The sequence below is a fragment of the Heloderma suspectum genome, chromosome 4 (genome assembly GCF_057233095.1).
Source record: "Heloderma suspectum isolate Gila_16-S chromosome 4, 16-S_ref, whole genome shotgun sequence".
NCBI lineage: Eukaryota > Metazoa > Chordata > Lepidosauria > Squamata > Helodermatidae > Heloderma > Heloderma suspectum.
The window spans coordinates 192,201,035-192,214,736 of NC_139461.1; the positions used below are offsets into that span (position 1 = coordinate 192,201,035).

General features: G+C 43.2%; 1 protein-coding gene across 1 annotated transcript in view; it reads left to right on the plus strand.

The window, feature by feature from the left end:
- The window catches only part of COL11A1 (collagen type XI alpha 1 chain), a 331,740-nt gene that overhangs the window by 40,377 nt on the left and 277,661 nt on the right, over positions 1 to 13,702 (plus strand). Inside the window, exon 2 of the mRNA XM_084851680.1 lies at positions 4,208 to 4,375. Coding sequence (XP_084707806.1) covers positions 4,208 to 4,375 — 168 coding nt within the window. The remainder of the gene's footprint in view (positions 1 to 4,207; positions 4,376 to 13,702) is intronic.

Below are 13,702 nucleotides of genomic sequence, written 5' to 3' on the forward strand. Positions count from 1 at the left end.
CACATTCTAGGTTTAGTCCTTCCTCTTTGCTTTGTTTTGCATATTTAAGAATGTTTGGTAGGGCCTAGTAGTTCATCATATTCATTATTGATGATATTGTCATTGTTTTTGTCAAGTGCTTATAGCCAGACTGGGCAACTTGTTGCCCTCCAGATGTTCTGGCCTACAACTCCCATCAGCCCTAGCCAGTATAGCCAATGGTGAGGGATGATGGGAGTTGTAGGTCAAACATCTGGAGAACCACAAGTGGCCCACGCCTGGCCTACAGGAACTGGTTACTATAGTTACTACAGTAACTATAATATGTGAAATTGAAAGACTTAGGCTGCAATCCTGTGGGTACTTACTTGAGAGTAAGCCCCACTGAAATAATTGGAACTTGCTTCTGAACAGACATATATGGGATTGCAGCAATGTTATGCCCTGGCTTTTTGGAACGGGGTCAGGGAGAGTTACAATAGTAAGGAGCAGCAAGATGTGAAAGGACACAGTTATGTGAATGGAGGATGACATTTTGGGTTTAATGAGAAGGCTACAGAGGACTGAATGAAGAAAGCAAGAAAGGGCACAGAGAGAACTGTGTTTAGATAAGTGGGAGTAAGAGAATAAAGCCATTTGAAACATAATTTGAGAAGGAAGAGAAAGAACAAAAAAGGAGTAACATCATCACAATGATGAGCAAAATAGATTAGATTATTTGAAAGAGAAAGAGGTTTCAGAGTCAATGCCAGTAAATTAATGGCCAGTTCAGACATCATGGTAATGATGGTTTATCATGACATCCAAACCAGCTCTAAGAGTGTTGCAATAGTCAATGCAAGAAATGATGAGGCAGTGAACAAGGATGTTACTTGCATGTGAAGAAAGAAAAGGGTGAGTTAGGGCACAATCATATGCATGTTTAGACAGAAAAAAGTCCTACAACTCCCACCATTTCCCAGCCAGCCAGTTGCAACATTTAAGCAATTCAGTGAATACATGGAGAGAACAAAAGGGAGGAATCAAAGACAGCACCAGTGGTATAAGCTTGAAGGGTAGAACAAACTGCTGTTGTGCAGGATCTGTTAGGTTATTTTAGGTTGTTACTAGTCATACAATTCTATGAATATTTGTGACTGAGTGCTTTTTAATTGTACATCCTTATTATAGTTCCCCCCCATCTTGTTTTTTTGGATTGGATCCAACCCTTACGTGAACAACCCCCCCATTCTCTCCTCCCCCTGCAGCCCCCCCATATGCCCCAAATCTTCTCTGGGGGGCCCCCAATCCTCTGGAGCAAATTGGGGGGGCATGTGCAGGGCTGCAGGAGGGAAGGGGAAATCCATCCCAGCAGTAGCTACCTTCTGCTGGTGGAACAACACCATTGGATACAACCCTCTGCTTGGATTGTGTAAACACCACAAGCCTTATTGATGGTAAATTATGTCCATGGCATTAGGAGAAGCCCATAAAAACAGATACCATGTAAAGGAAAATCAGTTACGTTGTTTAATAAAAATCCTTTTCTCCTCTAGATAATAAAAGTGTGTTTTCCTCCCTTCCCTAATAAGTTACTAGGCACCGAGTATTCACATGTTCAGTTGTTTAAGAGATGCACCACACTCCTCTTTTCCAGACTCCTGTGAACTACTCTCCATCATATCAGGACTTTATTCATATAACACTTTTGTTATAAGTGTTATAACACTTCATATAACTCATATATAACTCATATTGTTATTCATATAACAAAACATTTCACATGCGTTATAAGCGGTACAATTATCCTTAAAACTAGGTTTGGGGTGATACCAAGAAGTGGGAGAGCAGTAATATCCAAGCATCCCTGCTCAAATTATGGGGATCCCAATCCAAGGTGGACACAACAGCATACACCTTGAATGAAAGCACAGTACTGGCTCATGTTTTACTTTGATTACATCTCTTCTCCATAATAGGACCTCTGCCTTCTTTTTTTAGCAGGCTGGTCCTGTTGTTATTCATCCTCATCTCACCCTGATCTTGTTCACGGAGGATAAGGCTATTATTTATTTATTTATTTATTGCATTTATACCCCGCCTTTCTCTCTCTCGCAAGGAACTCAAGGCGGCTTACATTATCCTCCTCCTCACCGTTGTATCCTCACAACAACAACCCTGTGAGATAAGTTGGGCTGAGAGTCTGTGGTGGGCTCAAAGTCACCCAGTGAGCTTCCATGGCCAAGTGGGGACTAGAACCCGGATCTCCCGGCTCCCAGTCCGTCACCCTCACCACTACACTACACTGGCTATCCATGGCTAATAGTCTTGTTGGCTGTGTATTACCTTTATGTCAGAGGCGTTATACTTCTGAATACCAGTTGCTAGGGACCATGACCAGGAGGGTGCTATTGTGCTCAGGTTCTGCTCGTGGCCTTCCCATGGGAGCTGGCTGGCCACTGTGGGAAGAGAATGCTGGAATGGGTGGGCCTTTGGTTGGATCCAGCAGGTCTCCTCTTACATTCTTATGTTCCTCTGTGCTGACTGAGGATACATGCCCTCATGTATATTTTGGCTTTGCTTTTCAGATTAAGTAATGCCTTGTACATTAATCTCTTCATCTTTCTTTCTATATGCTACGCGAATGATACATAGAAGGAAGCCATGAGTCAACAATGCCAGCTGTATTTGGTTGCTGAATTCTTTAGCCAAATATACCTTTTTATGGATTCATTTATGGAAGAGTTCTGTGTTCTGTTGGCTGTGATTTTTTCTCTGAGGTATTTGCTGGGGTGGGACAACAGTAGGGTCAGCTTTGAAGCAACAGCTTTAATCCAAGGGATGGTGTGCTTTAGTGATCACTTGCTTCCCCTTACAACCCCCCCCCCACCCCTCCGGGTTCTCTCTTCAGGTATGAGACAGTCTCCAAACAGTTCTCCTCAGCCCTTCTCTGGTTGGTGCTTTATATGAACTTGTCCTTTATACAGAGTTGGTGCTTTATACAAGATTGTGTATAGGGAGGCATTTTCCCCCCTCTCTCATAATACTAGAACCCATATAGGTCATCCCATGAAGCTGATTGGTGGGAGATTCAGGACAAATAAATGGAAGGACTTCTTCACACAGTGCAGAATTAAAGTATGGAATTCATTTCCACAAGATGTGGTGATGGCCACTGATGTTCTTATGTGCCAGTCATGCATATTCCCTGGTCCTGGCCCAATAACCTGTAAACAGTGACTGTTTTTTCCCTGACATACCCCTTGCCATAGCTCAGGGTTGCAACTTCCGAATGTGAGCCATTCTGGCATGTGACATCCACATGGTGATGTGGTTTTTTCCCCTCTCCGCGCTTAGCCCCTTGCTTCTTTGTCCAGCATGCTTTTATATCTCAGAATGGCTCATGCTGAATGTTTTTGGTCTAAGAATCTGTTTAGGAAGAAGTAGCAAAGTGTGGGCAGAAGTAAATGTAGGAAATTACTTAACCTCTTTGAGGCACAGGTTTCACACTGCTATACTGCCAGGCTTAAAGGTCATTGTAGAACTTTGATTTCCATCCTGTGAAGTCTGATGAAGATGGAATGCTTAAAACAGGGGGGAAGAGATTCCTATCTTATTCCACGCTGCAAAAGTGTGATAATCTGGATTGAGGGTCTATCCTTCAAAATCAGAGAAATCTTTCTCTTAAAGACAAACTCTGGTAACCTTTTTCTGCTTTCTTTCTTTCTTTCTTTCTTTCTTTCTTTCTTTCTTTCTTTCTTCTCTGCCTTTCCATTGTAGTTCTTGCCTTAGACTTCCTGCCAGCCAACCCAACCTCATTAGCTGGGGATATGTACACTCAGATCTTCACACCCCACTTTTGACTTGCTGACAATCTTTCTGCTGTTGCATCTGCTTCTGTGCTTCTGCATGTGAGCCGGAGATCAAGACAGATTTATAATAGTGGAGTGGAGGGAGACCAGCCTGTTGTATACAGTCTTGACTCAGGCTAGTCTTATGCTGGGTTTGATGAGGTCCTGACCTTCGATAAAACACAGCAAAGGAAGCGAGCCCAGGGCCAGCTCTTCCATTAGACCAATGGGACCATTTAAGAGTGTGTGTTTTTACATCAGAGCTTTTTGCAGAGATGACACAATATGGAGATTCTGTATAATCTCCTGAATATATCAGTTCAGATTTTTAAAAGGTTGGTAATATTTTGGGAGGAGTGTGAATAATCTGTTTTCCTCTTCTTCCTCTTGTTTTTCAGCTGAACCAGTCGATGTGCTCAAAGCATTAGAGTTTCATACGTTGCCGGAAGGAATATCAAAAACAGCAGGATTTTGCGTAAACAGAAGGAATTCCAAAGGATCCGATGTTGCCTACAAAGTTTCAAAAAATGCACAACTCAGTGCCCCGACCAAACAATTGTACCCAGGTGAGGGTGTGTGTGCGTGCCGGTGTATGTATAAATTGTGATGTTGATCTTTGGTGTTTACCATTCTCTTGACTTTGTTTTTCTAGTGACCAGAACATAAAGCAGGGATGTTGAGCATTTTTCTGGCCAGACTGGATCTGAGGGGGGCCAAATTTGGCCCATTGATCTGAAGTTCAACACCCCTGTCATAAAGCTGCCATTACAGTGTCAGTTTGCCACAGCATATAGTGATGATCAACACACTGGACAGCTTATTTTATTATTTATTTATTTATTTATTTTATTTGTACCCTGCCTTTCTACCCAAAAATGGCACTCAAGGCAGCTTACAGAGCCAATTAAAATAGATTAAAACCATACATTAACGTGGTATAAATCAAAACAATGACAGAAAAACATATTATTAAAAACAGCACCCAACCCACCAGACCCACCTACATGTTAAAGGCCTTCTTAAACAAAGCAGTGTATGCCAGTGGAAGGGCATCAAGAGGGAGCAAACCTAGTCTCCCTTGGAAGGGAGTTCCATAGCCTGGGAGCAGCCATCGGAAAAGCCCTCTCTTGGTTTGCCACCAAATGTGCCTCTGAAGATGGCGGTCTTGAAAGAAGGCCATCTACAGAAGATCTTAGGACCCGGGCAGGCTCGTATGGGAGAAGGTGGTCTTTCAGGTAGCCTGGTCCCAAGCCAAATAGAGCTTTATAGGTCATAACCAGCACTTCGAATTCTGCCCGGAAACAGACTGCTAGCCAGTGAAGCTGTTGTAACAAAGGACTCACATGCTCCCTGCAACCAGCCCTAGTTGACAGTAGGGATGGGGGAGAATTTCTCCCCGAAACTTCGGGGGGCCGAGTGCCAACGCATTCGGTCCTCCAAAGGTTCGGGGAGAAATTCTCCCCCCCCCCCGGGATGGGACTTACCTTTCATGAATGTCGCTCCCGGCAGCGGGTCCCGGAGGCAGTTTGGCAGGTCTTCGTCAGGGGCGGGGGCAGCAGCTGGCCTTTTGACCGGCTGCCACTGCCGCCATTACAAGAAAAGTAAAAAAAAACAAAAAAAACGCCCCTGTGATAGGCTACGTTAATCATCACGTAGCCTATCACGGGTGACTTAAAAAAAAAAAAAAGCGCGTACACTAATGGCGGCCCCCATAGGGAGCTGCCATTTGCGTTCCTTATTTGGTCCCTGTAGTCTACGTAAAGATTTACGTAGACTACAGCGAAAATAAGGGCAACGCAAATAGTGTTGCCCTTATTTTCGCCGTACTCTACGTAAATCTTTACGTAGACTACAGGGACCAAATAAGGAACGCAAATGGCGGCTCCCTATGGGGGCCGCCATTTGCGTACGCGCTTTTTTTTTTTCAAAGTCACCCGTGATAGGCTATGTGACGATTAACGTAGCCTATCACGGCTGACTTTGCAGATCTAGCCGTGATAGGCTACGTAAATCGTTACGTAGCCTATCACGGGGCTTTTTTTTTTTTCTTTTGAAGTTAGCGGCCAGGGAGACAGGGCGCTTCTCCCCGACCTGAATTTCGGCCGGGTGAGGGGGGAAGCCTCCCCCCCCGGCCTGAACTTCAGGGGGAGAAGCGAAGCGCCTCCCCCCCACCGCGAAGCAAGCTGCGAGACCAGGTAAGTGACTTTCGTACATCCCTAGTTGACAGTCTGGCTGCAGCATTCTGGACCAGCTGAAATTTCTGAACCGTTTCCAAAGGCAACCCCACACAGAGCATGTTACAGTTGTCCAAAAGTGATGTAACCAAGGCATGCATGACTGTGGCCACATCAGACACCCCTAGGAACAGGTGCAGTTGGCATACTAGCCTCAGCTGTGCAAACACACTCCTGGCCACCGTCAGGACTTGGGCATCCAAGCTCAGGGCTGAGTCCAAGAGTACACCCAAACTGCAAAGGCTTTAAAAGGGGATTAGACAAATTTATACAGGGTAAGACTAATGGCTATTAGTTATGATGGCTAAGTAATACCTCCAGTTGCTGCGGGACATGAGCATGAGCATCCTATTGTCCTCATGTCCTGCTTCTGGGCTTCCCATAACATCTAGTTGGCCACTGGGGGGAACAGAATGCTGGAGCAGATAGGGCCTTTGGTTTGATCCAGCAGGACTCTTCCGCTGCTCCTAGTTATTTCATTAAAGCATTAGAAGTCTTGACCCTTCATCAAAACATCATGTGAGGCAATAATGGCCAAGGTTTTTTCTTCTTCTTCTTGCTGGTAATCTTATCCAGATACCATAACATAATGTTGTAGATTTCAGATGGTTTATAAGTAAATAATGTAAATTACAACTTCCAGGTTTGGGCAGGGGTTTGTCAAACCATTAAGCCACTTGAGAGTTGGTAGGGTGAGCATAAGAATAAAAGATGAGCATTGTGCCTTTTCTCCTACCTTCTCTCCTCTATCTGCTAGCATTTATCAGATAAATACTTCTGGGTTTTATTAAACCACAGTTTCCCATTGCATTCAAACTGGAAAATGGTGGTTTAATTTCAGACAACGTAACAGGACCTAATCTTGTAGAAGAATTGTGATGGATGCTGAACTAGCTTCAGGGAAGTTTGATGGGGGTGTTGCAAATCGAAGACTTTGTTGTTACAGATTGTGGAATTTCTATTGTTGACAGAATTGGTGTTTATATCCTCTTGCCATATATTCATATTGTGGCCTTCATGGCCTGTCATCTCCTTGACCTGTCTGTGCTGAATCTGACTTGAAGCCAGACATTTCTAGTTTGACTGTCAGAAAAGGCTTAGAGGATGTTGAATTTGACGTTTCTGTCAAGCACATGTCTATGGTCACTATTCAACATTTGCTTTAGCCAAGGATATTATTGCTAAAGAGAGATTATTTTAGCTGCTCTTGCAAAGCTATTGTTGCAAGAAACCAAAGCAGCTTTCCTTGTTCACACATTGATCAGAGGTGCAATTGGGGAAAGGCAACATAAAACAGAATTATCCCCCTTCTCCCAAATTAGTCTTGTAGCTATTTAAAGACTGGAAAATTCTTTCACTGCTTTCTCAAGTTAGGATGCAATCCTATACATGCTTAGACAGAAAGAAGTCCTAAAACTCCCAGCATTCCCCAGCCAGCAATGCTGGAAGTTGTAGGATAAACATTTCTGTATAAACATGCATAGGATTATGGTCTTAATGTCTAAAGCTTGTGGCTAGCTCAAAGCATTTTGCATTACTGAAGGATACCTGGTCACATTTGAACGGTTCCACATGATGGTTAGTTGACAATATGATGCCATCCTGTCTTTCTGATTCCATACCAGGAAATAGGTACAGCTTTTCAGTTCTCCAACCAGAGGTCCACAAATGCAGTCACCACCTCACCATTGGCAAGCACATTGGTTTTCTTATTTTGATGAGAGCCTCTCTGCTTTCCTAGAACCTGGAGAAGGCCAGGGAGCTCTCCTTGATGTGTTTTGAGCCTCTGAGAGGGTCATAAAGCAGCAAGTCTTACTGTTTTTCAAGCTTCTCTGAGGCCCAGTGTGAGTTCAAACAGAGTTCCCTGCCCTTTCCAGGTTTCAGAGAAGGGCAGAAACTCTCCATGATGTCTTCCTGAGCTTTAGAGAGGATTTAGAAAGAAAAACAGGGGTTTGCCCTGAGTTGAGCTGAGTTCCTGCTTGATGCCATATCTCAGGGGAAGGGCAGAGTCAAAGCCAGCCAAAATGCTTGGATCCCACTCTCCAACTGACTTTCAAAATCAACTTGCTTGTTCTTCATTCATCAGTCTTAAGACCAGTGTCTTTGACATGTGCACAGAATGTAGGGATGTCAGAGAAATTCGCCACAGATTCAGATGGGTTTGGATTGCTCTGAATCCAACCTGTGGATTCCACAGTTGACCAGCTTTTCCCAAATTGTGTGGATTCCGTGGACTTGTGGACAATTATTTTTACTGTTGGTGGCATTTCTGCAAGTGTACAGAATGAATGGTGCCTGACAATCTGCGAAATACAGACGGAATGGATTTAACAAAATCTGTACATCCCTAGCAGAATGTGAGTGATTTTCCTTCTTAGCACACTGAGCGCAGAAGGGCACAAGAAAAAAAAAAAACCTTCAAAGGCACAATTACACATTCAACATCTGGAAATATTGTTTAGCTTCTCAAATATTTATTATCCTGAAGGCAGCAAGCTCACTTCTCAGAGCTACAGGTGTGCAGTGCAACCCTGTGCATGTTTATTCAGAAGTAAGACCCACTAGGATCAGTGGGGCTTACCCAAGGTTAATTGCTCACAGGATTGCAGCCTATGATATTGCTATTACATCCACTGATACCCACGTTCCACAACATAGTACCTCCAGATGTTTTGGACTTCAGCTCCCATCAGCCGCAGCGAGGGTGAAAGTGTTGGACTGGGAGCTGGGAGATCCAAGTTCTAGTCCCCACTTGGCTAAGGAAGCTCACTGGGTGACTTTGGGCCAGTCACAGACTCTCAGCCCAACCTACCTCACAGGATTGTTGTGAGGATAAAATGGAGAGGAGGCTAATGTAAGCCGCCTTGGGTTCCTTGCAAGAAGAAAAAAGGCAGGATATAAATGCAAATGAATGAATGAATGAATGAATGGGATTGCTGGGGAAGGTAGTCTAAAACATCTGTGGGGCACCATGTTTGGGAAGGCTGACCCACACTTAGGACACCTTCTTTCTTACAACACCCATTTTTCTGTCTATGGCACAGCATCATGATAGAACAAGCAGGGCAGGACCTGTAGCATTTTCCAGCCACACACCATATCTTGTGTCTTGTGTCACAGGTTGACATATATGATGATCTAAATGTAGGTTACATGCAAGACTATATGTGGGGCCCTTTTTTACAATCAGCTATAGCGAGGAGTGGTTGCTGCTTATGTTGTCTGTGTGACCTGCTGGCACCAGAAATGGAGGTAGTCGTATTTTGCCCAAGGTCATGCACATGAATTTGCAAAAACAATAATCTTGTAGGACCTCAAAGACTATCAGATTTCATTATGGTGTAAGTTTTTGTGGTAGAGAGTATGCATCCCTCTTGATGTCCTTCCACCAGCAGGGAGTGGTATACCATGCAGTGGTAACCTCAGTGGTGTACCTTGAATACAAGTCAAGTATTAATGTTTAGCATTTCTAAATAAGGAATTGCTCCTTGAAATAAGGAAGAGGTGGCAAACCTATGGAGAAAAATTAGATTTAGTACACTCTTGTCAGCTGGAATGTACAAATCAATGGCTGCAATCCTGCATATTGGCTGCTTAACTCCCATTCGCTACAATAGGATTTAAACAGAGTTTCTTGCCTGCCATTGGTTATCATATAAATGTCTCCTCTTGAGGAACCAGCAACTCACAGTCACCTGGTTTGCACATAACGATAACCCTACATATAGGCTGAGTATGGGTTATCGTTGAATCATGGATTGTCGTTGAATTGGGTAGTCATTACCTGAGAACCCTCTACTATGGGTTAACCATGAACAACCCAGAATTTACAACTCAACAACAAACCATGGGATCTCTTCCTGGGTTGTTAATGGTTAACAATGCATAGTTAAACCACAGTGTAGGGTTTGCGCATAACAACAACCCACGAGTCAATGACAGCCCAAACTCGACCCATATTCTGGGTTGTTGTTATGTGTGAACCAGACCAGTCTGAGCAGCAGCTACCATGCCACGAGTGGTAATGAAATGAGCTCTAAGCCTGTCAGGAACAACTGACATTAGTTGCTTCAAACAAACTTGGCTGCTCTTCAGGGTTGCTCTTCGACAGTATTACAGGGTCCAGTTGATTTATCTGTGTTTTTCTGCCACCTAATATTCTAGCTACAGAGTCTAAAAAGGCTCACTTACATGAATAAGAAGAACTGCTGGTAGAACGGAGCTGTCATTCAGCCTTAAATCACAATGACCTTGCCATTGAAAACCCTTGAATGGTCATTGGACCATTGCCTTTTAGAAGCTGTTAGCAAAGAATAAGCACCCTCTGCCAAAGCCAGGCCTGAGAGTGCAGGGTAGACATTCCCTTGAGGGGAAATAGAAGTCTTGTGTTAACTTGCACTTAGGCTCCCTCCCCTCTTCTTCTTTTTTTGAATGACACTGTAATATAGTTAAAAGGTTAGGCAGGCAGCTACATGGTAATTGCTCAGTTTTGTTGTTGTTTTGAATGCCAAAGTAAATTCATTATGCTGTTTGTTGGCAGTTACCTAAACTAAAATAGCCTTTGGCTCTAAGTTACTTGCTTCCCCCACGCTTTGTGCCATCTGCAGGATTTCTTGCATTAATTTAGAACTAAGCTAAGGAATGAACATTTATGCTCCCAGCTGGCCTCATGAGCTTTTCTCTCTGGGGCATGCAGGTGAAAAAATGCCATTTGAACAGGGACGGGTAGGGAGAGAAAGAGAAAGCACTTTAAAAAAATCATAGTTCCCAGTTGAACAAAAGGAGAGGAGGGAATATGAAGAGTTTAATGAACTGAGCACTAAGACATTTGTGGACACAACAGAAATATTTTAACTTCCTTTGTTATCAGAAGTAGTGAAGCCAACATAAGATAGCCTTAACTCTGGTGTTAATTTGTCAGGGTTTTTTTTTTTAATAATTGAATTCCCCTGGTTTTTGAAAAGGAAATGTATCATTGCAGTGTTTGCAATCCCATGCTCTCTCAATGTATTTGAATCTGCTTTCTTGCAAGTCGACCCATATAATACATGGGATTAACTAATGATAATCATGATTTCATTTCAGCTGGACACTTAACTTTTTGGGGGGTGGGTTGTATACCTCAAACAGATAATAAATGCAGGTAACCATATTTGCCAAGTAGAACAAATAAACAACATTGTAGTAGGCAATGCTTTCATTAGGAATAACCAAAAATCACAAACTACACAGTTCTCCAGAAAGCTTCTTTATGCTGAATTTTAATAAAGAAAAGTGTATTGCAACCCACTACCTGCAGTTTATAATGAAGGGCGTGGATTGCAAATGGAGGTTGCAGTTCTATTTGGACTTACTAGATAGTAAGTCCCATTAAACTAAATACATCATACATTTGAGTAAGAAAATATGCGCTGGGCAGTAGCTCCAGGAACTTGGCCAGCTCTTTCAGTAGGACTTCTGAATAACCTAAGCCAGATGCAGTTCCAGTCTCCCATCTTGTTAAGTTCCTCACTTTTAAAGAAGGCAGAATCTACTCCCTTTTAGTAAATGTAAATCATAAGCTGTTTACTGAAGAACAAGCAAATGGAAATAAATAGGAAAATAAAAGTAAAACACAGGAACATCCTGAGGGTGGAGTCCTTAGCTCCAACCAAATACCATGAAGACTTTTTATCTTTATCATTTTGCATTACTACACATCCTTTTTTCCCAAAGGCATGTGGTTTACATCAAGGTTTACATCAAGACTTAAGTTCCCTTGCCTTTCCCCTACCCTTTATTCTCCCTTCAACGTTCTGTGTGCCAGGGCCAATCTGCATGTTCTACTAATTGTCTCAGTGTAGCTGACACTGCTACTTTTCATTACTCTTATGTAAGTGTGGGACCATACAGATTGGGACCATGGTGCTTTGGGAGAGGAAGGTTAAGCTTCCCCCAGCCATTTCCACCAGGAAATTCTACTCCCCACACATGGTGGGGAGGAGAGAGTAACAAAAGTAAGGAAAAAAAAGTCTCCACATCCATTTGCCCTTTGATGAGCAGATATAGGTCTATCACCCAGAAAGCCCCTGTATCACACTGTTACATGTGAGTAACTGTTCAAGGATACAGATCAACAATCTGTGTACACATGCATTGTATGTGTGTTCAGTTTGATGTGTGAACATCCCCGAAGTGAACATGCATACATAAATTCACATAACTATATGGGTGCTCATTCAACCCCAGTTCAGCTATGCATGAACTGTATCCTGGATTAAGCAGGATTCTAGTACCTTATAAAAATCAGATATGAATGCATGTAGACAATAGTGTTCAAAAATATTAAATATGGAGGTGAGAAACTGGACTACCTCCCTCCACTCCTGACCTCCCCTGCTCCCCATGTTGATGAAGAAGGTCTGAAGATAAACTGTGGATGCATTTGGCTGAACACGGTTACAGTGCTCTGCTACAAACCCTGTTTGCATAGTATTAAAGCTCTGTAACCTGAGAGGTCACATTCCATAACTAAAGGAATAGACATTGCACACAACATCCACTAGATTCCCTCTGAACACTCTGGACTACTGGCAGCATTCTGCCTTCGGAATGAAACTGAGCATGCATGAGATAACTTTGCCAGCAGTTGCTGGCATAGGCTTTAATGGGGCAAGAAAGCCTTAATAATCTCTGAACTGCTGTTCAGAACTTCATCAAACCAATGAAGGATTGCCTTCCTCAGCAAACTTGAATAAAGTGATGGGAGTACCAGACCACCTTACCTGTCTCCTGAGAAACCTGTACGAGGGTCAAGAAGCAACAGTAAGAACCGGACATGGAACAACCGAGTGGTTCAAAATTGGGAAAGGAGTACGACAAGGCTGCATATTGTCACCCTGCTTATTTAACTTATATGCAGAGTACATCATGAGAAATGCCGGGTTGGATGAATTAGAGGTCGGAATTAAGATTGCTGGGAGAATTATCAACAACCTCCGATATGCAGATGATACCACCCTAATGGCAGAAAGTGAAGAGGATCTCAAGAGCCTCTTGTTGAGGGTGAAAGGAGAGTGCAAAAGCTGGTTTGAAACTCAACATTAAAAAAACTAAGATCATGGCATCTGGCCCCATCACTTCCTGGCATATAGAAGGGAAAGAAATGGAAGCGGTGACAGATTTTACTTTCTTGGGCTCCAAGATCACCACAGACGGTGACTGTAGCCATGAAATTAAAAGACGCTTGCTCCTTGGGAGGAAAGCCATGGCAAACCTAGATAGCATAGTAAGAAGCAGAGACATCACCTTGCCAACAAAGGTCCGTCTAATCAAAGCTATGGTTTTCCCAGTAGTAATGTATGGCTGTGAGAGCTGGACTATAAGGAAGGCTAAGTGCCGAAGAATTGATGCTTTCGAACTGTGGTGCTGGAGAAGACTCTTACGAGTCCCCTGGACTGCAAGGAGGTCCAATCAGTCCATCCTAAAGGAAATCAACCCTGAGTGCTCATTGGAAGGACAGATACTGAAGCTGAAGCTCAAATATTTTGGCCACCTAATGCGAAGAGAAAACTCTCTGGAAAAGACCCTGATGCTGGGAAAGACTGAAGGCAAAAGGAGAAGGGGATGGCAGAGGATGAGATGGCTAGATAGCATCACCGATGCAATGAATATGAACCT